The 27,414-nt window shown below is 47.1% G+C and overlaps 1 protein-coding gene across 3 annotated transcripts in view; it reads right to left on the reverse strand.

Moving 5' to 3' along the window:
- Positions 1-27,414, reverse strand: part of Samd4a (sterile alpha motif domain containing 4A) — a 214,672-nt gene that overhangs the window by 77,186 nt on the left and 110,072 nt on the right. For 2 of the 3 annotated variants that reach the window (XM_087911988.1, XM_087911987.1), the window contains exon 2: positions 6,449-6,967. In XM_087911988.1, coding sequence (XP_087768114.1) covers positions 6,449-6,967 — 519 coding nt within the window. Of the gene's footprint in view, positions 1-6,448; positions 6,968-21,753; positions 22,062-27,414 lie in introns of those variants that run through there. The other variant, XM_087911989.1, reaches the window with a different exon arrangement.

Genomic DNA, 27,414 nt, shown 5'->3' on the forward strand with positions numbered 1-27,414 from the left:
GCTTCCCTGTCCACAGACTACAGATAGGAAGCAACAGGCTCACTGCTCCCTAGTCTTGCTCTTCCTTGGCAGCTGAAAGAAAGTTAACCAAACTTTGTGCAAGAATGTGATGCCCGAAACTTTGTACTTTGCTGCTCCCATCAACTCCCAGTAAAATAACCTGTACATTCTTTTTTGTTTTGGTTTGTTTTTATTTTTTGACAGAGTTTCTGTGTAGTCCTGGCTGTCCTAGAGTTCGCTCTGCAGACCAGGCTGAACTCCAACTCAGAGATCCGCCTGTCTCTGCCTCCTGAGTCCTGGGATTAAAGAAGTGCACCACCACCGCCCGGCTAACATTCTTAGTCATCAGGCTGAACAGGCTAACAGAGGGAACATGGTGGCTTGTCTTAGGCTATGACACACCACTTAAGGTCCAGGTGACATCTCATTTGATTCAGCATCTGTCACTGAATAGGTGAAAATAGGTGGAATAGGACATAGTCTGGGGCTACTATTTTTGGTCTTATCCTATTATTTTCCTTTAAAAAACACCGAGTGGCTCTTCCATGTATTTTTAAATCTCTAACAAATAACATTTTCCTCCATCTCTATGTTGTAACATGATCTGATCAAAATCAAGCTTGGGTCTAGTTCATCATCTGCCTCTTTGAAATCACTGACTCAACCTTCAATATTCGCCATATACCAAGAGCTCTTGATTTATCTGTTATGCTTCTTTGATCAATAGTTGATGGCTAATTTGTCAATACACCTCACTCAGCTCATTCTTCTCTCTCTCTCTCTCTCAAGTGTTTCCTTCATTGGCCTCATAAGGCTTTCATCTTCTCTAACCAGGCAGCTCCCCATTAGATTGATTTGTGACTTTGCCTTCATTCCTCTGGCCTCCAGGTTCAGCAGCCCAGGCTGTGAGTCCTTGGTTGTCTCCACCTTGTACTATCATTTAGTCTTATTGCTTTAAATGCTACCCAGTTGCTACGCCTCTTTCCCAAACAACATATTTAACACATCCTACCACCTCCTCAGCATCTGATTCTCCATCATCCAGGCCAAGCACACCAGCTATGACACCGAGTTCTCCCATATCTCCTCTGCTTGACCAGTTCAGACTTACCCACGTCAACTGGAAGTACCGCCATCCTTTCAGGAATGGTGCAGGCAACTCCCGCCCCCCCAGAGTTACACTGCTGTCCTCTCTTGCATCCCCTTCACTAATTGCAAAACAGAATGAGAGAGAAATAATGAAACAAGAATTTACTTCTAAAGTAGGTGAGCTTGTTGGTGTTTGGGCTGCCTTTCACCCATCTAATGTGGCTGTCCTGCTTCCGCTTCCAGCCATCACGGGCTCTTGCCTGGATGATGATGATATCAGTCTCCAAAATGGCATTCTGAATCTGTCTTTGCCCTGGTACAGTCTGTCCACAGACACAGCAGCCAATGAATTCCTTTAGAATGTGAGCTGGACCACGCCCCTCACCTGCCATAAAAACCCCAGTAGTTTCCTGCTTTGGTGAGAGCTAAAGTTGAAGTCTTTGTCACAACAGTGACCTCATACGTGCTCCCTGCCCAGCAATCTCTACCACACTCCCCTCTAGGCAGCAACCTTCTAAATTGGGCATTAAGTCTAGGAATCTGTACCCTAGCTTTAGGGGCTGTGATGCTTCTAATTCCTGCACCTACATCACGTCCCAGTAAGGCTTGCCCTGACCAGCTAACTTCATCCCTTAGCCACCTTGCCACCTGGACCTAGGTTTCCTCACTTGGCTCTCCATGTGACTTACCAAGTTCTAATGGACCATATGGCTCACTTTTATACTCGGATTTATTCATACTAGACTGCCCCACAAGCGATGTCAAGGGGGTCTTATCCACTGATGAGACCAAGATGTCTCATGCAGCCTAGCCCTGCAGGAGTTTCAATAACCATTTTCTACATGGACAAATGAATCAATTAATCCATACTGTTTATCCAAGCCAACAATGAATCCTAATCTAATAATTTCACCTGGAAACAATTGATTTCTTTAATTTTTTAAAATATATTTTGAATACACCCCTTTTATGCCTTTTACCCTCTCTTTCTTCCCCCTCCTGTCCTCCCCCTCCCCCTCTTCTAGACACCTTTCCTACCCATAGAGAACTATGATTTTATATATAACTATGATGTGTGCGTGTGTGTGTGTGTGAGGAAAGTTTCCTCGTGTGTAGCTATGCATTTTCCTTATACATTCTTTTGCTTCCGGACACCTACTAGCGCTATAATTCAGCTTCTGTAACTAGTGCTATAACATTCAGGAGTGGTTTAGCTATATTGTATGAAATATCAATTAGGTTTGTTTCAAACCTATATCAAAATAGGTTTGTTTAACTAGGATTTTATATAATATATCTCTATGTGTCTGTGTGTTAGTATGTGCATGTGAATGCAAAGCCACAGAGATCAGAAGAGGGAACTGGACTCCCTGAAGCTGGAGTTACTGGAAGCTGTGAGCTGCTCAATGTGGGTTCTGGGGACCAAACTCCGGCTTCTACAGGAGCAGCAAGCTCATGGCTGCTGAGACATCTCTCCACTCCCCCATCTCTGGTTTTCTGAGACACCTCCACACTGGCTTCCACAGTGGCTGGACTAGCGTACACCCCTATCAGTCAGCTATAACCACCCAGAATTTTCCTGCTGCTTTGTTCCTTCTCTCATCCTAATGGTGCTCGTATGATTTCACAGCACAGGCTTTGAAATTCACTGACTCTGAGCCCAGTGTTTGTTGCCCATTGGTTGCTTAGAGGCGACCAATCCTGGTACAGCCCTGCTCATACTCTGTTCAGCCTCTCACAGACAGAAACTGTCTGTCGGAGGATTGGGAACCTATATCGAAAGAAGCCTCAAAGCCACATTTGGAAAGATATAATGACCTAAGGGATACAAAATTAGTCACTGGACTGAAACTAGGTTAAAATTAAAACAAGAGAGCAGGAGAGACGGCTCACTGAAAAGACTGCTTGCTGCTCTTCCCAACGACCCAGGTTCGATTCCCATCACCCACATAGTTGGTCAGAACCATCTGTAGCTCCAGTTCCAGGGTACCTGAGGTCTTTTCTGGCCCCCATGGTTACTAGGCATGCACACAGTAAACAGATTTACTGCCAGGCAAAACACTCAAACATAAAAAAAAGCATATATCTTTTTAAAAAATTAACAAAACTGTAAGTATGTGGCTGTACAGTGAGTTACTCTGCACTGACTACCATCGCTGATAATTTGAAAATAGGAAGGAGCAATCAATTTAAATTCTTAAATTCATGTTCTTTTGAGCAGCTACTTTTTCCTGCTTTGACAGAAGAAAAAGCAGCTCTCCAGTGTAGTGGGAAACTATATCCACTTTCTCCTGTGGTGAAGAAGCCAAAGTCACAGTGTGTCCACAGTCCCCTGGCTTCCAATGGTTGGACTTGATGATATTTTAACTTTAAGACTGTGTAAAAGTACATATACACAGTCATTCCATTTTCACTTTCTGATACACACACACACACACACACACACACCACACACACACACACACACACACACAAAACACCTTGTTTTAGTTGATGCTGTCCAGTGTAGTTTAATGTAATTATTCTGAACATATCTGAGACAGGACCAGTTATAGTGCTAAGCAGGCTAGGTTTGTCAAAGATGTCTTGACTTATGACATTTTTAGCTTTTAATGGATTTGTTGAAATAAAGGCCAGTTGAGCACCTGTACTGTGTGTGGCCCTAGAGTTAGGGAAAGATGTTTCTGTCCAGTGCACTCAGAACTGAAAACAGGGTACAGACTCTGGACATCAGCTCCTGTCCATGTTTAGCAGTTTCTCCCAAGTAGCTATCTACTGCACACCTACTATGTGCTGTGCTCCCATCTACTGCACACCTACTATGTGTCGTGCTCCCATCTAGCACACACCTGCTATGTCCTGTGCTCCCATCTACTGCACACCTGCTGTGTGCTGTGCTCCCATCTACTGCACACCTGCTATGTATTGTGCTCCCATCTAGTACACACCTACTATGTGCTGTGCTCCCATCTACTGCACACCTGCTGTGTGCTGTGCTCCCAACTAGTACACACCTGCTATGTGCTGTGCTCCCATCTAGTACACACCTACTATGTTCTGTGCTCCCATCTAGCACACACCTGCTATGTCCTGTGCTCCCAGCTAGTGCACACCTACTATGTGCTATGCTCCCATCTTCCTACAGACCGAGAAGGTAAGCACCAGGAATGCTCTCATTTTACAAGAGGGAACTTTGTTCCAAGGAGTTAATAACCCGACCAAGTTGCAGTTAGCAAACTGCAGGTTTAGTTTTAGATCATGGAGGGTATTAACATTGAAGTCCACCAGCTTTCTACTTCCTCAGGCTGCCTCTCAGGACTTGGTGTATATTTTATAGACTCATGACTAATGACCTGAAGGTCTGCAGTTCTGATAAACATAACTGAACTACCATGGCCATGCAGGGTAGTAATCCCTGAAATTCAAAGCTGATGTGGCCTAAGTTCTGAAAGGGAATGTTGTAGTAGGGAGATCTGAGATCTCTCATAGCTTCTGCTGATGCTCTAAAACTCCTCTTGTCTTCTAGATATATACCTGGTGAAAGCTCCAGTCCTTTGCAATTCAAGTACACAAGGGCATGACAGCCATGGGAGCCGTCTACAGCCTTCTCCACTGGGCTGGGCAGTCACTGCTCTAGTGAGTGGTGGCTGACTACAATCTGATAAGCATGTTCAAAGTGCAATGTTGTCGAAACCTAGTGCTGAGTAAATCACCTGCAATATGACATGTGCAATGATCCGAGACTAAATTCAGGATGAATGACAAAGAACATCCACAGAGAGGATGGCGGGCTGCTTGGAACCTTCATCTCCTCAGTTACCAAGTACTTCTGTGATCATGACTGGATCCTGCCACTCACCCAGGAAACTCAGGCTAAGAGGCCCCATCACCACTCTGTTACACAGAGATTAAAAGTTGCTCTTGATGGATTACGACTCTGTAAAGGATGCTAACTGCTGCAGTCTTTCTTACATCATAAGTCAACAATGCAATACTCTCCCACAACTCACAATTTTCCAAGTTACAAAGAGATAAATGTAAAAAAAAAAGAAACAACAACAACAACAACAACAAAACCACCTTACATTGTGCCGAAAGGAGAGTATCACCTTCGGTGTTGGTTGTTCTAGCAATGTGCTATCTGGACTAACATAGTTATACTTTGACATTTCTAATTATTTGAGAACACTATTTAAAGAGGTCTAATGGCCAAAAGACTCAAGTAGCGGCCAAGGCATTGCTGCTCCTTTTAAAGCCTCCTGTATCTTCTTCCATCTGTCTGTGGTGCTGCGGACTGAGGCCAGGCCTCACGCACGCACGGACTGAGGCCATGCCTCACGCACGCTGGGCAAGCACTGTGTCACCGAGCTCCATTCTCAGCGCCTCTTTTAATAGAGGGTTTTTCTGCATGTTGACAAGCACTCTTGGGTTCAAGTGCAAAACTTTTCCTCCAAGAAAGTTCAGAGTTATCTTGTGTGTGCCGCCACAAACAGCGACGAGCAAGTCAGCACCAGGAGTGCTGTTTGGTGACAGTCACCCCTCCCCTGGAACCACTGTATACAGCACGAGTGGAGGTTGGCCACCTCGCTTGGCCTAAGCAGGACACCGTAGAAAGGACTCCCAGCCCTCATGCCCACTATAGAGTGGTAAGAGAGGTGAGACTGTCATCTGCTCTCCCTTCTCACAAAGCATCTCCTGAGCCTCCTTTTCTAACATGTTAGACTGAGAGGAAGGCCAGGCCACAGCAACAGAGCAGCAATCTCCGTCAGCAAACCTGCTCGGAGACCACCCAACAACTGAGGGTTCAGCCAGAAAATGCAAGGAGAAGAGACATTCTGGTGATTTTGATTTTTACAAGAGAAACATATATATAAGGAAAGAGGAGGAGGAGAGGGGGAAGAAGGGGGAGAAGGAGCAGAAGAAGGAAGAGAAGGAAACAATGCACAAAGCCATGAGGCTGGCTGGTCAACCATGGGTTAACATCAGTTTCAGAGAAGCACACAGTAACTCAATGTCTCTGCAAAGCCCCGAGTCCCAGGGTGAAAGGCATTTTTATTTGTGGAAACAGAACGGTTTCCTTCTTTCACCATTGACTCTCTCTTCTCTCATTTCTTTATTTTTGCTCTGTCTAAACCCCAAATTTGGACCATCCATCATTTTAACCTGCCCAGAATTTTCATCTTTCCAGAGCCAAAGAGCAACAAATTCCGGGTCCAAAGAGCCCTCTCCCACAGCTGGCTGCCACCAGCCCTCTTTTCCCAGGGTTACAGGGTGCTCAGAGCAGACGATGTCAGCAGGACGTGCCACACACAGCAAGTCACCAAACCAGAATGCATTAGAGGGGTTCCAGAGGACTTACTCGTACTTGTGCTGGTTCCAATCGTGTTGATTGTGGTGGGGACGGATGAGGAAGAGTAGAGGGGCACGTGGCCATTCTCACAGCCCAGGCTTTTGTCCTGCCAGTTGGAGGCGCTGATGCAAATCCCAGAATCCCGAGAGTTCTGCCACCCATTGAGCCTGTCATCTGAGTTCTGTCTTTGGTGATAGTAGTGCGTCTGTCCGTAATCCACAGAGTCGGAGCGGCCTCGGTTCTGGCTGCCAAAGCTGGTCGATGTACGGTCCTCCAAATGATTCAGCCACATGGCGAGAGCACTTCGGTCTTCTAAGGAAGTGGCCGGGTGGATCAAAGCATAGGACAGCAGCTGTCTGCTCTCCTCAATGTGCTGGTTGTGTTCGATAGAGTGCGCCAGGATCTTGGGCAGCAGTTTCATATACTCTACTTTTGCGTCGAGGTTTCCTGGCTTCAGCAAAGGCAGGTGAGTTAACAGGAGGGAAATCACTTTATCCTTGGATTCCTGTTGCCATTGGTTAATGATTCCTGAAAGGGAAAGTACACAGGACACATAAGCAAATACACCCACAATCACACTAAACAACACACTGTAAATTTCTGTAGTTTAGAGTCTCAACTGAGACACCCGGCCTAAGTGTCCTCAAGACTGCCTGTGTATGAGACAGCATAACTGTCTTAAGGTTCTCGGGGGCCAGGGACTTCAATGAGATATAGTTCGAACATTCTCAGAGTGTGTAGAAAGTAGAATGCATCCTAGCCCTCACAGGCCCCAGGCTTGGTCCTTTGCACTGGGTGTAGTGGCGAACACCTGTAATCCTTGTACTTGGAAGGTAGAGACAGGAGGATCAGTTCAAGGTATCCACTACTATTTAGGCAGCATGAACTACATGAGACTTTGTCTCAAAAAACTAAATTATTGGGGCTGGAGAGGTGGCTCAGTGGTTGAGAGCACTTGACTTTTTTTTCAAGAGGTCCTGGGTTGAATTTCCAGCACGCATAAGGTGGTTCACTACCGTCAGCGACTCCAGTCCAGAGCATCTGACATCCTCTTCTGGCTCCCTTGGGCACTCTGCACATACACTGTGCACAGACACACATATAGGCAAGCACAGATACACAAAATACAAACTAATATAATCTCCATTTTTTTAAAAAAGGTTTAAAAAGTCAACAAATCAATGCTTACATGTTTTGGGGTCTCTAATTCTCACTCAGATCTCCAAAGAGATGACAACTAGTTTGGTCCAACCAAAAAGAATTGGCAGCTGTGTCTTCCTTCTTAGATAAGACCAGGCACAGCCTTAGACAGACAAGGGCCAGGCTAAACAAATATGGAGGAATCCGCGGAGCAAAGCAGCCTCCCCGCTCCAAGCGTCTGTTGAAAGTGTCTCAAGTGCTGGAGAAGGGGTGTGTGTGAAGCCGGTTTGACTTCCTACATAGAAGAACGTCAGGAGAAAAGGACCCAATACCCGAGTCTAAACCCTAGCTCTGCCAGTTGCAGCTTTTTTTATAAGAAAGTAGAGCAAAGGAGCCACAGCTCAGCTCCAGGGACACCTTGCATCACACTAGTAAATTATTTATATGAAGATGATCGTGGGATTTTTTCATTTTAAAATGATATTGGTATGGTTGCATGAGTGCAGCACATGTATGCGCACGCATGCTTATGTGTGAGGGCGGGGACAACACTGGATGCTATCCTAAGGAACATCATCCACATCCTTTGGGACAAGATCTCCCCGGAGATCAACAACTAGGCTAGGCTGGCTGGCCAGTGAGCACCAGGGATCCTCCTGTCTCTGTCTCTCTGGGGCCAGAATTACAAGCATGCATTGCTATATTTGGCATTTTTACCTGGTTTCCTGGGACTGAACTTGGGTTCTCATACTTACCAGCAAGCACTTTACCAGCTAAGCTATCCTGCCAGAGCCAAGATCTCTTTGTTCTCACTGTGACAAAAGACACATCCTAGTAAACATTTTAAACGCGTAGTTCAGTGTCATTGAGGACAGTACAGTGATATGAAATCTCTCTGGAGACATTCGTTACTTTCCAGATAGAAAATCTCCCACTCCCTTTCCTAGCCTTTGTAAGCCACCACGCCATTGTCTATCCCCAAGAACGAGGTTATTCTAGGGACCTCAGTGATTGTCTTTTTGGTTTTTGAGAGACAGTCTCTCACTTGGAAGCCCTGGGTTGCCTCAAACTCATGGTGATTCTTGACCTCAACCTTCTCTGTGCTGGGACAGCAGACATGAACCACCCTGCCCAGTTATCCCAACGAATGACTTGCTTCACAGAACAGTTTCCTCAAGGTTCCTGCATGTGAAGACCTGGTCTTTGACGCTTCTGTCCCTGCCTCATTCAAATGACAAACGACGCTTGCTGACTGCTCGTTTTGGAGGAGAATAGTCATCCACAGAGCTGGGCACCCCCCACTGGCTTTCACACAGCGTCTTCAGGTTGGAAGGAGTTAATTATAAGCTGCAAACTCATGGGTTTCGTCACAATAATTTCAAAGAAAATGTCTCAGTGTTGTGGCTTCATCTCAAGTCCCCTGAAGGTCCTATGTTAAAGACCTAGTCCCCGGTTTGGAGATATTTACAAGGAGTCTACTGGGAGCTTTACTGGTCACTTTGGGGTGAAGTTGATAGTAGGATCCTACCTCATCCTCCTCTCTCTTTGCTTCTTGGCTGTCATGAGGGACAGTTTCCTTCACCAGCCATCATGACCTGGAATCTTCCAAACTGAGAGTCATAATAAACTTTTCCACTTTTTAAGTGGATTTCTTCTTGGGTGTTGTGTTACAGTAACAGAAAACTAACCAACCAATCAACATGGCAGGCATGGTGTCTAATGGAGGAGCATGGTCTTTGGAGTCAGGCATGAGAGTTAATCCCAGACTTAATTTGCTGTGGAATTTTGTTACATTGCTTAACCTTTTGGAGCCTCCCCCCTCACCCCGCCCAGCCACTTTCTCTGCATCAGTCAGACCCATCAGTCAGAGTGATGAGGGAGGTGGCTTTGAAGATTTAGGTTTTTAAACAGAGAAACCAGGAAGGACACAAGGGAAACCATTAAAAACATCACCAACTTGGAAAAAAGACAGAGTGATGAGGGAAGAAAATGAAGTCTCTGCTCTTCTAACGATAAGAAGTGTCTTGGACTCTCTTCCTGTGGGGTTTCCTATAATGCTGAAGAGTCACCGTGGCACACAGAAGCCACCAACCGGAAGACAGACCAAGGGAGACTACAGAGAAGAAATGGGTAGCCAGAATTATGAAAGGTACAGGGGAGTCATGGTGGAAGGTTCTAGAATCCCTGTGGGGGAGATGCAACTGAATCCTATCAGGGCTGGGAGAGTACACCACACAGTTTCATAGTAAGATAGCAGCCACATCTAGTACCTGGGAACTTTTGCATTACTTAAATTATAGAAGAACAACACGCTATTGGATTTAACACAACCCTAAAATATCATTTCAACATGTAATCAGTACAGATCACTGGGGAGACATTGACCATCTTCCGACGTGAGTTAAATCTTTGACGTCCTGAACAGGTGCTATCACCAACAACATGCCCACTTGATGAGCCTTGTATCCATGCTCAGGAACCGGTGTGGCCAGCATAGGCCAGAGCTATGTGGACAGAGAGAGGCAGAGGAGGATGACCTTAGGAGGTCCTTCCTAAGTCTCCTGTTAGCTAACTGCCACAGATATTAGAACTTCATTGCCCCGCCAGGTGGAACCTCCCTTTCAAAGGGGCCTGGAAGAGGAATGAAGCTCTTCTTCTTCTTCAAACTCCCATCTGACCCGTACTTCATCAGCAAAGACCAGGCACCGTTTCCTGGTTTTTGTTGAAGTTTGCGGTATTTTTGTTATTTGTTTTGAGACCGTGTCTCATTTTGTGGTTCATCCTGGCCTGCAGCTCACAGAAATCCTCCTGCTCCAGTCTCTCAAGTGCGGGAATGATAGGCATGAGCCTAGAGTCTGGCACACTTTACATGATGCCAGGATTTAGGAGAAGAAAGCTAGCCAGTCTCTCCCAGGGTCTCGAGAGTCGCAGGGAGGAAACAGAAAGCCCTAGCGGAAGAGCAGAGGTGCCAGAAGCCAACAGCGAGCGGGGCAGGCAGGCTGCACACATACACTTAAATTTGAGAACAACTTTTTTAAAAAAAATGAGACTGAAGAACTTCCTAGCTTCCTCCTAAGCCACTTCCCTGTTTAAATATTCCGCCCTCCCATAAAAGGTCGATCTAAAAAAAAAAAAAGGAACAAAAATAAAACATAAATAGGACTCAAAGTGCAAGCGAAAGACGTTATCTATCTCCAGTAAGCACCTTCTGCCAGGGATTAACCGGGACTCGGAGGGAGGAGACACAGCACAGAGAGAAGGAAGTGAAGTCTCGGGCCCTGGTCCCTTCCAGGGCTGAACTAGCACTGTTCTCTGGAATCGCTCTCCAAAGGTTTGAGGCTGTGGTGTGGTCCAGGAAGACAATCGTGGGTTTTGCTTATCTCCCCCCACACCCCTCCCACCAGGAATTCGGCTCTTAGGCAGCTTTCTGAGGCTAACCACACCTACTGGCTCAAACTTCTATTGCTATAGCTGTCAAGCTGACAGCTAACAGTATTGAGTGGTTTCTGTGGGCCAAGCTCTCTTGTAAGCCCTGTGCATTTAATTACTCATTGAATCCTCTCAAGGAGCTAAGCCAGAGGGGGCGGGGTGGCAGATCTTATAGCAAACCTTATTTTACTGACGAAGGCAGAACAACTGAGTTGTCATCGGTCCCCTGCCTAGTGAAGAGGCAGAAGGGAGTAGACAAATTAGCTTACGATACGGATGGTTATCACACTAGAATATCCATAAGCTAGTTATCAGCATTGGTGCTGTAGGCATTATGTTAACTGTGTATAGATACGTAGCTATAGTGACGAGGCTGTGCAAACAAAGGAAAGGGAGCTGCAGAGACAAGGGAGAGGACAGCTTTTGCGGCTTTAGGGTGCTCCTGATTTCTTCTGACACTGGTCTTTGGAAGGGATCCCCACCCTCTTTCTTGAGGTAGCGGGGTTAGCGAGTGGTCTGCAGCAGATAGAGTGTGGATGGAGAGGGGAATTACAGTTTCAGTGTCCCCCAAGGATGTCTTAGTTAGGGCTACTGCTGCTGTGATGAAAGACCATGACCAGTAGCAACTTGAGGAGGAGGGAAAGGGTTTATTTGGTTTCCACTGCCAAACACTGATCATTTAAGGAAGTCAGGACAGGAACTCCCACAAGGCAGGAACCTGGAGGCAGGAGCTCATGGAGGCCTTGGAGGGCTGCTGCTTAGAAACTGGCTGCCTCGCTTGTTTGCTTATTTGCTTACTTGAGACAGGGTTTCTCTCTGTAACCTTGGCTGTCCCTGAAGCTTGCACTATAGACTAGGGTGGCCCTGAACTCAGAGATCTCCTAGGCTCTGCCTCCCAAGTGCCGGGATTAAAAGCTGGGCCCTCCCCCATCAATCATGAATTAAGAAAATGCCTTACAGGCTTGACCACAGTTGGATCTTACGGAGGCATTTTCTCCTGGATTTTTTGTGTTATTTGGTTTGGATTGATATTTCAATACAGGGCTTCTCTGTGTAGTCCTGGCCATCCTGGAACTTGCTCTGTAGACCATGGTGGCCTCAAATGCAGTGATTCGCCTGCCTCTGCCTGCCTCCTGAGTGCTGGGATTAAGGGCGTGCACCGCCGCCGCGGCCACCGCCAAGACCACCCTGTGGGGGCATTTTCTCAGGTGAGGTTCCCTCCTCTCTGAGGACTCTAGTTTGTGACAGGTTGACATAAGATCAGCTAGCACAGAGGCCTTCTGGCAATCTCCACCCCCAAGGCCTAGCTGTGTAAGCCCCTGCAAAGGTGATCTCAGTCCTGTTAGTCTTCACATGACAGCGTTTTGAGGGCCCTGAGCTACCGCTTCACATTTCCCCAGCCACAGAAACAGTGTGTGATTATGTATACATTGTTCGACGCGACCAGCTTTGAGTCATTTGTTTCAGGGCCCAAAATAAGCAACGTATATCCAGGTGTCTCAAGGAGAAAAAGGCTTTAGCCTTGCTGCTTTGAATGTGAGGTCCCTCTGACATCCCTGTCCCTACTCTGAGACAGACACTGGCTTGCTGCTACTGAATGCCTCCCTCATCTCCTTCACCTGAATTTTCCACTCACCAGCAATGACAGAATGTGAGTTAGCTCCCAGCATGCCTTCAGGGAAAGAATGAACTGATCACGGGGACTTGAGCTATGTTACATTAGGGGATGGAGATTTCTCATGGCAACTTAGCAAGTGGTTTCTGATTATAATTTGGTTTCCTGCAGTGGTCTGCCTCCAGGAGAATGTGTGCTGATTATCTGGATTTTCCTTAAATCTCATCAATGATGGTTCCCCAAGTCAAATTACCAAGCCAGCATTCAGGGTCTACCTCCCTGCATTCTAGACAGCACAAGGTGGTCTCGCAGCATGAGCGTCTGTAAGAATGCTACCAGAGTAAACATGTCTGCCATTAAACAGAAACCAGTTCCTACACAATGAGGCTTGGGACATGTTGGTCAAATCCCGCCAGATGCCCACTGGCCTTCTTTGCTCTGACCATGTCCCTTCCAGAGAGTTGAGAATCTGTGCTGAGGTTGGTACTCAATAGATTCTCCCTTCTTGGGGAAGAACCAGGAGCCCTCACCATTGTCCAGTGTTTGGTCACCTCTGAGACTCAGTCTCTCCCTGACTCGCCCCCACATCAGCACCTACAGGAAACAACTCGGGAAGCTACAGTCCAAAATCCATGAGTTTTGATGATGCAACTCAATTTCCATCCTCTGAGCACTTTCTCTGAGTAAGGACCCAGATGTGATGGGTATTTAATGTGAGGAAAAGTTCACAGCTTGTAATGTTCACCCCAGTGACAAAAGAGTAAAGAAGAAACTGAGAGAGTTCTCGTTAAAGACCAGAGGATTGGGACGCTTTCCCATGATTCTTAGAGTGACAAGTTCGATATCAACACCACACAATCGTATGTCAGTGTTTAAAAGGCTGCAATTGTTAGTAAATTACCCTTAAATTGCTATTTTATTATACCCTTGTTTTCAGTTTAATAACACTCACCATAAAGAGGCTTTCTCACAAGTGCATTTAGACAATTTGTTCATGCGAGAAATGGCTGGGAATTAAGTGCACACTCGCATGAAGAACTGGCTAAATAAATGTGCTACAAAGCAATGACACTAGTGGGTTTTTATGGCTAAATACTTCTGGTTAGAATTTATGTTGCAAACTTGATCCTGGACACACCAGGAACAAGAGGCTGCTGAGTTTAGTTCTCAAGCATTTGATGGGGATGTGAGCGGACACAGGGCCTCCAAATATCAGGATAGAAATGGCAAGTGCAGCGTGCCAGTGGCGAGCCTCCCACGCTGGCACCCACTATTGTCTCTTGTCTCTCCAAGTATCCTCTTGAGCTGGGAGAACAATCTGGGTAACTTGGTGTGGGGTGAGGAGGCCTTCAAACTGTGCTGATTTATCAGTTTATCATGGGGGAATCTAAACATCCAGCATTACCAAGGTCCCGCTGTAGAAGTGGTGCCTTGTATGAAGGAGCCCGATGACATGAAGCCTCACTCTCAGTTGTCAAGGGTCCCCACTGGTCCTCTCCTCCTGGCATTCACACCCTGTGCGCTCTCCTGCACTGGCACACGTCTGTGACTAACAGGAGGGTGCGGAGGTGTCTGGATGAGAAGGGTTGCAGTTTCTCCCGTGCTGTCTTTGTTCCCTTGCTGTGGGGGAAGCCAGTGGACACCAACTATGAAGATTGCTCAGCCGTCTCCAGGGGAGGAGAACTTGGGCCTTAGGCTAAGAGTCAGAACAGGCTAGGCAGTCATATCGACAAGCCACCTTGAGAGGATTCTCACAGCTCCAGTGATGTGGTCAGAGACTTTGAATCTGAACTACCCAACTAGGATATTGCTACGTTAAGCCATTATTTGGGCGAGGTATTTTTTTTAAAAGAAGATTATTTGTTTTACATATATGTTTCACTCACTTGAATGTCTGTGCACCACCTGTGTCTGGTGCCCTCAGAAATTGGAAGAGGTTATCTGATTCCCTGGAACTGAAACTATGGATGGTTGTGAAACATGTGGGTGCTGGGAACTGGACCTCAGTCCTTTGGCTAGTCAACAAATGCTCTTGACTGCTGAGGCATCTCCCCAGCCCCCAAGAGTACCTGCTTACACAGCAGGTTAACTAACACAAGGGTCAGCTGGACAGTAGTGGTGCGAGCCTTTAATCCCAGCACTCTGGGAAGCAGAGGCAGGCGGATCTCTGTGAGTTCAAGGCCAGCCTGGTCTACAAGAGCTAGTTCCAAGACAGGCTCCAAAGCTACAGAGAAACCCTGTCTTGAAACAAAAAACAAAAACTAATACAAAGGGCTTCATAATAACCCATAAAAAAACAAACAAATAAACAATGCCTGCCAAGACTCAGGAACTTGTGGAAAAGCTGGGAGCTGGGGAGGCACGCTGTGGGGGCCTGCCTCTGACAGGACGCTGCTAGCAGCACCAGGCTTTCCTGCTCACGATGAAGACAGCAGACGTGGGGAGGAGATCATGAGACTCCCCCCTAAAGAAGGAAGTATCTGTAGTTAATAATTTCTGGGAGAGGGAGAATCCGTTCATCTTCTGAAGTGTGGTTCCCGGTAGAGTAGGCTGCCAGCGCTGCATTAGCTCTAGTAGATGACCCCATAGATTTGCGCAACCGCACTTGGTGGATTTCTTTTTCTAAGAGGACATGAAGTGGGGTAGTAGAACCCTGAGTGAGTTGGAGTGGGGAAATGGCAGGTGGATGTGGCCATATTTCATTGACTGCAACAAGAAAGCCTCAAAGAATGCCACTTAAAAATCCTTCCGCTCCTTGAACTCGCCAGAAAAGCCGTGAAACATGACAGCCTTTTCCGCAAACAGGAGGCCACCAGACACTGGTCACTCACAGGCACCTGGTCAAGCCCAAAAAGCAGCAATCAGGAATATCTGCAATGGCATAGTCACCGCTGAAGAGTGGTCGGGAGGGGAGGGTCTCTTCAACAAGGACCTCCCATCCGTAAGACTTTCCAGAAGGCCTCGGCACAGCTGGATGCTCCGAGAAGCTTCCTGTGCTCACAAAGGACCCAAGGTCAGCTGGGAACTCATCCTGATGTCTGTCAGCCAAGGACTCGAGTTAGTGTTGTGATTCTCTTTCGGTTTCTGACACCTACTGGTTATTTTTGACTTTTGTAGGTGAGGCACCCATTTCCAGAGAGGGTGATAAACAAGCCAGCTTCCCCAGCCACCTGCCTGGCTTCTGACCTCTGGCCTGTGAATATGTAAGAAAATCCACATTTGTGTTTGTTGTCCTGATGGATCCCTTGACCTCTAGACATACAGATTCCACTGTGCTCCCCACAGCTCCATTCATGGGGTCCCAAAGCTAGCACTCTCTCTCTCCCTCTCTCTCCCCAGATCTGTTCTCATTGGTCTAATGTTAGCATAATCACAATTTAACCAGAATCTGAACATATGTTGGCATCCCACACTATCAGCAAAGTCAGATATGAATCATAACCGTCATTTTGCAAGAATGATCGTTTAAGATTCTCCAGATTAACTCTCCAGAGTAAAGTTCCAAGGCTACCCATCTGCTAGGATTTGGGTCTGGCTTGAAGATGGCCCAGAGGGCCTCATTCTGGAAGACTGGGTACGATGTGGCAGCCCAGAAGTGGTGTGACTTCTAGAGGGTAGGACCATGTCAGAAGCTAATTAGATAGCAGGGAGTCCCCAGAAGGAACTGACGTAGTTCTTGTGGGAGACTTCTTAGGTCCCATGACAGTGAATTGTAAAAGAGCATGCCTCGTCCCCTGACTTTCTGGCTTTTGGTCTCGCCAAGGGTTCTCCTCCACACGGATGTGCCCCCCTGTGATGCCATTCACCTCAAGTTCTCACGAGGGGCTCAACCCACTGGGCTGGACTTGGTCTGTTCTTAGACTTTTAGCTTCCAAATCTGTGAGCTAAATAAGCCTCCTTTCCCTGTAAGGCACCCTGTCTCTGGTACTTTGCAGGGCAGTAGAAAATGGGTCAACACAATGTCATCATGAGTAGAAGCCGGAGTCCTCCTTGACCTATAATTCAGTCCCACCCTGCTTCTGTCCTTCTTGCATTTATTCCAACCCGGCTCCCTTAACACGGCAGACATATGCCTCCTTGGGAACCTTGTAACATGGCAGACACACACCTCTGTCGGAACCCTGTAACACAGCAGACACACACTTCCCTGGGAACTGTGTAACATGGCAGACACATGCCTCCCTAGAAACCGTGTAACACAGCAGATACATGCCTCCCTGGGAACCCTAAAACATGGCAGACACACACCTCTCTCGGAATCCTGTACACGGCAGACACACACTTCCCTTGGAACCTTGGTACTTGGTGTTTTCCTTGAACTCTTTCCGCCTGACCCACATGGAGCCTCTATCAGCTCACTTTTGTGTAAATATCACTTTTCTTATGAAATCTCTTGTTCACACTGACTTTGCTCACCTCTCAATCTCACTCTCTCCTCCCTAATCCCTAGCTCTGCTTTACTTCTCACAGCACTTAGCACTGTGTGGCCTCTGGGATGTTTCTAGCTGACTTCTGCCCTCTCCGCTGGAATGCTAGTTCTGTGGAGGTCGTGATGGACTCACATCCGCCCATGTCTTCACATTTCCTTCTTAACCACATCTAAATAGCTGGAGATTATTTCTGGTGTTTTGTCTGGTAATATGTTAGACTGTGAGGTTTGTTAAAATTTATTTACAAGTCTGAGTGCTTTGCTCATATGCACATGTACAACATATGTGCCTGATGCCCACTGAGGTCAGAAGAGAGTGTCAGATCCCATGGTACTGGAATTAGAAGGGTTGCAACCCATCATGTGGGTAGAGGAACCTGAACCCAAATCCTCTGCAAGAGCAACAAGTGCCAAGTCATTTCTCCAGCCTGACTTGAAGTTTTTACTCAAAATGTTATTTTCTAGAAATTTCTTTCAAATAGTAGACACAATTATATTGCAGTATGCTGATTGGTTTTAGCTTTCAAGTCAAATAAGAATGACATATAAAAAAAAACAAAACGGTTCAATTTCCAGGTCTTTACTGCACCCCCTTCTTAACATTTTGTTTAGGGTGGAAAATTCTGCCACAGAAGAAAGCAGTTCTTGGCGCTTCCCCCGATTGTCACCAACACCAATTAAAGTAATCCTCACAAGAAAAGATTTGAGAGCCTGAGATAGCAGAATTAAACTTATTTAATACAACTCTTTGTAAATATCTGTTGAAGAATGAAAGAAAAGCAATCCCAATGGCATTGTGTCAAGATTGTTTCATGTCCGGATGGTGATAGTTTTAATAAACCTTCTTAGGAATGGGTCTCTTAAACACATGGAAATTGCAGGTGGAGACGCCATTCCCTTCCTCTTGACAGCCACAGCGAGCAATTTTGTAAGCACCGTTCGCAGAACTACGGGGGGGTGGGGGTGGGGGTGAGCTGCGCATTCCGTAAAGACTCGAGTTTCTGCCGTCATCGATCTTCACCCCCCACCCCAGACCAAACCCCCTCCACCACAAAGTGATGCCCTGAGGCTTTAAAAGAGTGAGCCTCGTGCTGACCTCTGAAAAAGGCATGCTTAGAGTACTGCAGGGGCGCTGGGCATTGTCGCATGGGAAGTGCAAGAAAGGAGAATTCTGATAGAAGCCAGACTCTGCAATGTCCACTACAATGTAAGAGGCCTTAGCGCGCACTCAGACCTGAGTGCTTGGTACCATCCAGCGAGGAGCAGCTGGAAGAGCATCCTGGAGGGCCTGGCAGTTCTCAAAAGAGCCGTGGTAGTTCACTGTTGATCACGTGGGTCAACCTGGACGATGGCTAATTCACTCTCTAGGGATTAGCCTTAGGAAGTGTGGGGGAAACTGCAGTCAACATGTTCCACTCTGACACTAGGGACCTGTTTTCTAAAATGAACCCAAACTGTCACTTCACCGGGTCCCACACTTTCTAAGCTAGATGGAGTTGTATCACAACAGACAAAATGCTCCATCTGAATCGCTGGGAACCCAATGTGGAAGTGTGAATGTATGAGCCTATGCTACGGTGTGTAACTATATAAATGCTGTCACCAAGGAAAACACATTGATAGTCCCCCAAATATGCATATCGAAGCTGTTGATTGTGAGCTTTATGTTTTATGCACATCGGCGTTAAATCTGAAGTATGTCGACATATGTCACACGACGGAGAAGAAACAATTTTATCAGACGGGCTATCTGAATCTCTGTCACAAACCAACTGTGCACGGTGCTGAGGAAGTCCTGGTCAGCCACAAGAGCAGAGGCCATCCTGGAGCGCACTGTGCTCCACAGATAGCCCTGTAGAGGGAGTGAGAGGCACGCCTCACCTCCCTTCTGGTGCATTCCCAAGCTGGTACTCTGGGAAGCAGAGAAGGGCCAGTCACTATCACCTGTTACTTGTGCCGCAGACTCACCCAGGTTAGTAGGCTTGCTGACATATTCAGACTCAAGTTTCAGGATTTTATGTTTTTTAAGAAGGGGAACCACCTCTAAAAGTTGAAGTCCTGGGGGCCGAGAGCAGCAAGGACACGAGGAAAGGTGAAGATTGGGAAGGCTGTGGGCCTTTCTCTTTGGGCACAGAGCCAAGTGGAGCTGTGAGTCCACAGCTGGAGCAGAGCTGTTAGGACTGACCAGGTGAGGAACCCTCACCTTAGCTAACTTGGTGAGAAACTGCAATCAAAACTGAGGCCGTCGGTAGAAGGTCTGTGACTCGTGCATCCTGAATCCAAGAATGCTGTCTAGACTCTGCAAGAAACGAAGACACCAAAACAAGGGGAGGGGAAGTCATGGGGAAGGAGAAAGAAGAGAGTGTGGAGAAGAGCAGGCCCAGGCAGCAAGGTCCAGACAAAGACGAGTGAACTTTGTCTACCTACTTTCAACAGCCCAGGGCCAACAGACTCACTCACTGGGGTAAAAACAGAGAGGGTAGCTCTAAATGGGAGAGGCTCCTTCCAGGAGACAAATCTTTTAAACGTTATGGCGGAAGCTAGGAGCAGTGGTGCATTCTACGTCCAGGGGTTTAGAAACTCTCCTACTGGCCCTCTTCCTTACCTCCAGTCCTGGGGACAGGGCCCAGCAGGGAGAAAGATAATGCAAAGCTCTAGCCTACTGGTCCCGAGCCAAGGATGGCAGCAGCGTTGTCAATGGTGTCGTGTTGTTTTAATGGACCTTTTACACCGCCACCTTTAGAGATGGGTGGACCTGTCAACCCGATACCTGTCTTTAGTCTCAGTCACTAGAACCTGTCCCTTTCGATGAGGTTGGGAGAGAGCTGAGAGAACATGCTAGAACCACAGAAGTGACTTCAATGCAGATCATTTGGAGAGAATCGGACTACAGGAGTCACTTGGAACCAAGAGCACGGCTGTAAAAGGCAGTTGTTTTCTGTCAAAAGATCCTCAGCTCTCTAGAAGATCTCCAGCTAGCATCCAGCACTGCTTGGCAAGAAGCACAACCCACCAGACCTGGGTCTCTTGTCACTGTTCTAGTAGAGACGGCCTTCGGCTGTTTAAATCCTACTTTTGACATTAGATTCTCTCTGCTGGAGATTCCCTTTTCACCTTCGCCCCTGCAATGGAGAAGATTCTGCTTCCACCCCATCTCATTTTCCCACGGTAGCCATCATACATCTGAGCTCCATGACTGGCCAGGCCAAATGACACTCTCTTGTCATTCTCTGTTTCATGGGAGTGAGGACATTACTTCCTGTTGTTCTGCTGCTCCCTCCCCCAAATAGAGGCCAACCATGCAGTCTTGCTGGACTCGGTGGGTTGAAAGAGATGCAGAAGCTTTTCTACGACAGTTGATTACAACAGTCTGTCCCTTCTCAGGTCCCCTGCCCCATGACAATGCTAAGAATTAACAGTGGAAACTCAGGCAGAATTGGCAACGGTGTGTGGGCCCCAGAAAACAGGACCAGCCCTTACCTACCAATGTGCTCCAAGCACCTTCCAGCCACATGCTGAACAGATCTCCAGACCAAGGATGGGTCCTGCCCCTACTCACACAGAACTGCAGGCGACATGGGCGGGTCAGCTGGGGACTGCAGCCAGGACCCTGGCTTGACAAACTACACTCCAGGAGCCCCTTTTGGGGACATTCATTTCCAAGAACCATTGAATGACTTGGTGGGATATGGGTTGGGCCATAAAAAGATGGGCCCCAAAGTATAGTGTTATCTGGACTTGAATTCCTACTAAGCTGTATGAACATGATGTACTTCGGTTATTTCCTCTTTGGAAAATGCAGTCTCTTGACTGATGGGATGCCTGAACTACTAAATCTTTTCACACACACACACCCACTCTGCTTCCTATTTGCGGTGTTGGGAGCTGAATCTAGGGCTTTACAGATGCACTTTATGTAAGTAAATCCTCTTCTAGTGACCTAATGCCTGAGCACGAGTTATTGAATTTTTGTAACTGACTGAACAGTCAATTGAAATAACATAGGGGGCTTGTTAGGAACCTACCTCCATGTCCCGCCCCAGCTGCTGAAGGCTGCTCATCTGGGGACTTGTTAGGAACCTACCTCCATGTCCCACCCCAGCTGTGGAAGGAGGACCCTGTTTGACTAGCCTTGCAGATCACTGAGACCATGGCTCATGTTTGCAAACCACTGGCAGGGGAGCAAGAAAAGCATAGCTCTACATTCTAACGCTTAAATTCCCAAGGAAGGCAAATGTGAGGCTGGCTAAGAAAAGGTGATTTCTATTTTATTTTGGCCAGGAGAAGAGATCAGAGGAATAGCTTCAAAATGATGTGGACTTTTTTTTTTTTGAAGTCACGAGTTTAAAACAATAAGCAAGTTATCAAAATGCCATACTATTTCAAAGACAGGGCTGGCCTCCCTGTTTTTCCACTCATTGCAATCTGTCCAGCGAAAAGGGGCACAATGTCCTTCTAAGGATGGACAGGGAAGCTAGGACCACACCTGTCTGGATTTTAGGGCGCTGTGCAATAAAGTGTGACCCAGCCTGGGGTGGCCCACAAACACAACGAGGCTCAAATGTCAGTGCTGTCGTATTTTTTTTTAAAACCACAGACTCCCACCCTCCAGCCTCTACATAGTCCACAGGGTACAGCCTTGCTCCCAGGAGGAGGGTGGTGATGGGTCTGTAGGAAGCCATGGCAGCCAGAACATTTTACCTCTAAACAGCTGCTCCGGAGAGCCGTCCGATGAAGAAGGATTAACTCACTGCTCTGCCGATGAACCAGGGGACACAGAGCGGGAGGAGCGCAGGTCTCTTGACTAGAGGACCATAATACTGTGTTGCGCTTGAGGGGGAGGACACAGACGCTGTCCAGGTTAGATGGAGCTGGAAACATTACACTTGAAGCAGATGGTAGGTGAGAACTGTGCGTGTGGATGGAATGATCGATCACATAAGGGATTGCTCCATCTCCTCCCTCTCCACTTGGTCCTCCTCCTCTTCTCCCCTCCTCTGGTGTCTGCTGGGCACAGCTCATCATTATTGGGTGACCACTGGGCATTGTGACGTCAGAGGCATGTTGAGAAGGGGCAAGCAGTCAGGTTTGTTCAAGCACAGGTGGCTGTGGTGTGAACTCTCACAACGGTTCTACACTCCCTGTCTACTTGATGACTTGATTTCACTTTTCAACCATCTCCTGAACTTACCCTCCCTATTCCACATGGGAAACTAAGGTACAGGGCAAGTTGCTACGGTCATTCACCAATGCCCTGGCGCTGCCACTAACGGTGTCACGGTCCCTGCTCACTTGCCTGTGCCAGTCTGGAGAGCAGGCTGCTATTATAGAAAGTTTCCACACACCTTCTGTTCCTAACGTTGATCACAAGCATCGCTGGCCCTCAGGCTGTGGTGGCTCCAGCAGGCTGTCACACACTTAGTAAGGCACTCCATTTAGGACCATGACCACAGCTTGTTTGCGCTGGGTATCACTTCACGGCTTCCAGATAGTCTTGTGCTTTCTAACACCTTATCTCAAATGCAGCTAACGAGGCCTAGCTTAAGACATCTGGAAATGCAACTTCGATTCAAGGAAAATCAGCACTTTAGGTCCCACAGCTAAACCAGGTGGAAGTCGGAAGGGACTGCTCAGAGCTGGCCACAGTGGGAGCGAGGTCTATCTCTTTATTAATTCAAGATGGCATTTGCAGCATTGGTGATGAGGGAATGGAAATAAAAAAGGTAATGTAGGTCTCCCTCCCTTCCTCCCTTCCTCCCTTTCTCTCCCCACCCCCGTGTGTGTGTGTGTGTGTGTGTGTGTGTGTGTGTGTGTGTGTGTGTGTTTGATTATCCAGGTACCTTGATCCCGATATGTAAAATGCTTAGAGACTTCAGAGAGAAAGGAAGCAAGTCCTTGGGATAAGGCATGAATATGGAGAACAGACAAATCACCTTTAGCACACGGGCTGCTCCACTCATCAGGGAACAGGTTCCAGGTCCTAAATAAAGCCCAAAAAGCACACACATGGCAAGTTCTAGCTTGTGAATAAAACAACAACTAGGCCAGGACCTAGGGTAATCAACAGCCACTAAGGTGACTTGGTTTCTGAGTCTTCCCCAAGTTCTTTCAACCATGTAGTAAATAAAATAAAACTTGATTGTAAATGAGCTTCGGCTGCCCCCCCCATGTGACTTCTTTTGCTGCCTCCTCATGTGACTGGCCTCCCAATTTAGCGTGTACCCAACTCCCAATGACCTGTAATAACACTATTCCCAAATTAGAGCTCTCGATTTGACTTGGCTTCGGTTCCTCCCTCAAAGCAAAATAAAGCATCCGTTTTCTTATTTTCACATTCATAATGCTTGCCTCAGAGTCGCCAACTCAAACCCTGCTCCAGGCAGATTGAGCCCCCCTTACCCACCCCCACCCAGCCACCTTCTTCTTCTGGTTAGCTAAGAGCCCCATGGAAAAACACCAAGAGACAAAAACAAAAACAAAATCAGACGAAAATTCCAAGTAAGTGACATTCGGCTGGAAAAGCGATGATTCACTTGCAAATAGAAGCCTCCCTGAATTCACTGGTCCATGATGCAAGGCCTCGGCTGCGACATAAAAATGACACATGAAATCACCCACAATTAAACCTACTCTGGAAGACTGGAGTTCTCTGACAGGACCTTCTCAACTAGCGATAAGAAACCCCCAACAGTAGCAGAATGGATCTAATTGCGTGGGAGCCCAGGGCATCCCCACCTAAGCTAACAAACCATGCTAAAAAAACCCAAGGGGAGTCCTGTTTTCATTGTCCTCGTTCATCCCTGGACCTCCCATAGCCTGTGAAGAATCAGGGCCAGGGCGGGGCCTCCCTGGAAAGGGCTCTCTTCCCAGAAGACACACGGGCATGAAGGACCATGCTAAGGAAGCTGGACTCACCATCCTTCCCAGGATGCCACAGTCCAGGGATGCTGGTTGCTGTGCTCTGGACAGAGCTCCCCAACCCTGCACAGAATCTCATCTAAGCTTCACAGTGTGTCAGTCCCTGAGTTCAGACTCAGGCTAGAGACAGCAGTAGATGATGCTCTTCATCCTGGAAGGTAAGTGTCATCCTACCCCTGCCCCTCCCACAGGAGACGAAGGCTCAGCTGATATGGCTCCCTTTTCCTCCACATGTGACCTTTAGGGAGTGCAAACTCCCTGCATTAAATTTCGGCTTATAGAGGTGGGTGGGACCTCCGTTACTTGATGTAAATGTCCCCACCAAAGGATTCTTGCCTAATTGTCACCTGGACCATAGGGATTTCTTCCATTGTCAGAGATGGGACTCTGTAATATTTGTCCAGTGAACTGGGATCCATTTTCCCAAAAGTACAAAGAACAAATCTACGATGCTTATGTGCCTGTGTTCACCGTAGTCACAGAACACCCAAGGAAACACTCAAACATCTATCACTTGATAAAGAAAATGTGCAATGCACAATGGGATATGATTCACCCTTAGTAAGGAAGGAGGAGCTTCAAAGACATAAACTATGCCCCGTGGATTAAGCTAAATCAAGAGGTATAAACAACGTACAATCCCACTTAGATGCATCAGTTTTCTAGAGACAGAAAGTAGAAAGAAGGTTTCTGAGGGCTGGGGCAGGATGAAGGGGGACTGGGACTCACTATTTAATGGGTACCAAGTTCTTGATTAGGATGGAAAAAGAATTCTAGAGTAGAATAGTACCGGTGACCCCTCAACTTTGTGAATGTAATTAATACTGAACCTGTACTTAAAAATGGTTAAAATGAGTGGATTTTATGTTATACATATTTTATGACAATAAAAATATAGAAAAATAGATCGGCTCTCCTTTTTCACAAAAACAGTTATTCCACCAAATCTGTCACATTAGGCTTAAATTCACCAGCATTTTTAAAGTTATTTTCAGAAATATAATTTGTAGGAATCCCCTCCCCTTGGCCTCTCTCCTCATAGTACATCTCATGTCTCTGAAAACCAGGCATCGGGAACTGAACCTTGCCCTTGGCTCAGTTGCCTACCCCCTCCGGGCTCTTGCTGAAGGCATCCCCTTTAATCCCAAAGTCGAGAATTTTGCCGAGTGGGTCTCCTGGCTCCCTGCTCTGGCTACTAGGACAAAGGAATAGAAATTAAAAGAAGAAACAATCTCAGCACCCCGGGCCACTGCCCTAGACCTGGCTCTGCTCCCCGGATGGCTGTGGGCAGTTACAGCTGAGAAGCTAACCCAGAGAAGGCAATGGGACACAGGGCTCGGCTCAGCACAGACACACACTGGCCTTTCAAGAAATTTTCTGATAGCTTCTGGGTGTTGGGCAAATGGAAATGGCCAGGGGTCTCCATAGCTGTTATACAAGTCCCCAAGACTGAGAAAAGTGCATCCTGCTGGATGCAAAGGTACACTCCGGACCTCTCAGCCCAGCTGGAAAAGTTATACAATTTGAGGCATAAAAGCTTCTTTCTGTTCTTTGAAATTTGTTGAAATAGCAACATGGGGTATTGGTCTCATTCCACAGGAGTCAGCTTTTCCTGGAATGAACTTCGCACCCCTCAGAAGTGGACCAGTGATTTGGGGGTACCATCTGAAGTACTGCTAACTTGGTAAATACTGCCTGGCGCAGTGCACAACTTTTCTAGAAACACTGCTTGTCAAATGAATGCCCCTTCATGAGTTAGCCTTTAAAAAGTTAATTCCTCGCTAACCGGAGAGTGATTGGTACCTGGGAAAGGCCAGTGTGTGTGTGTGTGTGTGTGTGTGTGTGTGTGTGTGTGTGTGTGTGCATGTGCAAACATGTATGTGTGTGCCTTACCTCCTTAGTTGGACAAAGCACATGTCAAAAGGGCTGACCAATTTCTTTGCCTTCAGCTTCTCAACTTCTGATTTTCTGTTTATATCAGAGCTAATAATAGGCAGACTTTGGAAAAAACTTTTCCAATGCTAGTATTTTGAAAAGGCAGGATTGAAAACCACTTTTTCTAGGAGTCTTTTGGTTTTGGGATTTGCTAGAGAGGTTCTTAAGAACCTGTCCTCTCCTGGAGTCTGTGCCTATCAAGATGAGCCAGGGGTGGGCCTCCCTCCCTCCTGTATTGGCTACACACAGAGCAAAGCGGGAGATTCACTATCTTGTGTGGAACAGTCTAGATAGACTTCAGTCATCTGGCTTGAGAAAGAGCACTCTGCCCTGAAGAATAAGAACTCGACTTCTTCGTGGCTCAAATGGTCCCTTTTCCCTTAGAAGAGGCTCTTGATTTCCCTGGTCCTCCTCTGTGAAATAGGAGAGCTATATGAATCTATTTTCTTATGGAAAGTAGAGAGATGAAGGTTTGGGGCGCTCTGTAGGTTAGGTCTGTGTTTGGTGGGCTCTTGGGTAGGGATAAATTAAACCAAGAGTCACAAAAGACTGACAAAAGCCATCCCAGTCCCAGCCCTCCCATCAGTACAGTGTTTTTCCCTTTGTTTGAAGTAACCCTTCAGTAAAGAGCATAGGAGTCAGGAGTGGTGGTCCTGGGGTCTCCCTGCCATCCACCTGAGACAGAAGTAGGGGTACATGACTCTCTCTGGCCCTGGCTTATTCATACCTTGTTTTCAGCCTTCCTCACAAGGATTACCCTAGGGAAAATTCCTCTGCCCTCCATTCCAGCCCCTTTGGAGATGTCCTGGAGTGCCAGCTCTGGGAGGGGACTCTGAGACTCTGGCTGTCTTTCCCAGTCTTCTGCACATAGACCTGTAGTAACAGAGCCCATACCCCAGAAGGCCAGAGCAGCAGCAGGCAGAATGTGACTTCCCTGCAGAGGGCCCACCTCTGGCGGCAGTGTGGTACCCAAGTGAAAAAGACAACATGCAGGGTACAGAAAATCTGGTTGATTTTCCAGGTACCAGCAATCTTTTCTTTAAGATTTATTTTTATTTTTAAGTATATGAATGTTCTGCCTGCATGTAGGTCTGTGTGCCATGTTTGTTTGGAACCCACAGAGATCAGGAGAGGGTATCAGATCCCCTGGGACTGGAGTTATGGATTGTTGTAAATTACCATGTGGGTTCTGGGAATCGAACCTGGGTCCCGTGGAAGAGCAGCAGCAAGTGCTCTTAACTACTGTTTTAGCCAGGCTTTCTGTTGCTGTGAGGACACACAATGGCCAGGCCAACTCTTCTAAATAAAAACATTTAATTGAGAGAGCGGCTTACAGTTCAGAGGTCCAGTCCATTATCATCATGGCGGGGAACATGGCGGTGTGCAGGTCATGCAGGGAGATACGGTGCTGGCTACATCTTGATCAGATGACAACAGGAAGGGGACAGCGACACTGAGCAAAGCTTCAGCAAAAGAGACCTCAAAGCCCCCCAGAGTGACACACTTCCT

This window comes from Myodes glareolus, chromosome 12 (genome assembly GCF_982192425.1).
Source record: "Myodes glareolus chromosome 12, mMyoGla1.1, whole genome shotgun sequence".
Lineage (NCBI taxonomy): Eukaryota > Metazoa > Chordata > Mammalia > Rodentia > Cricetidae > Myodes > Myodes glareolus.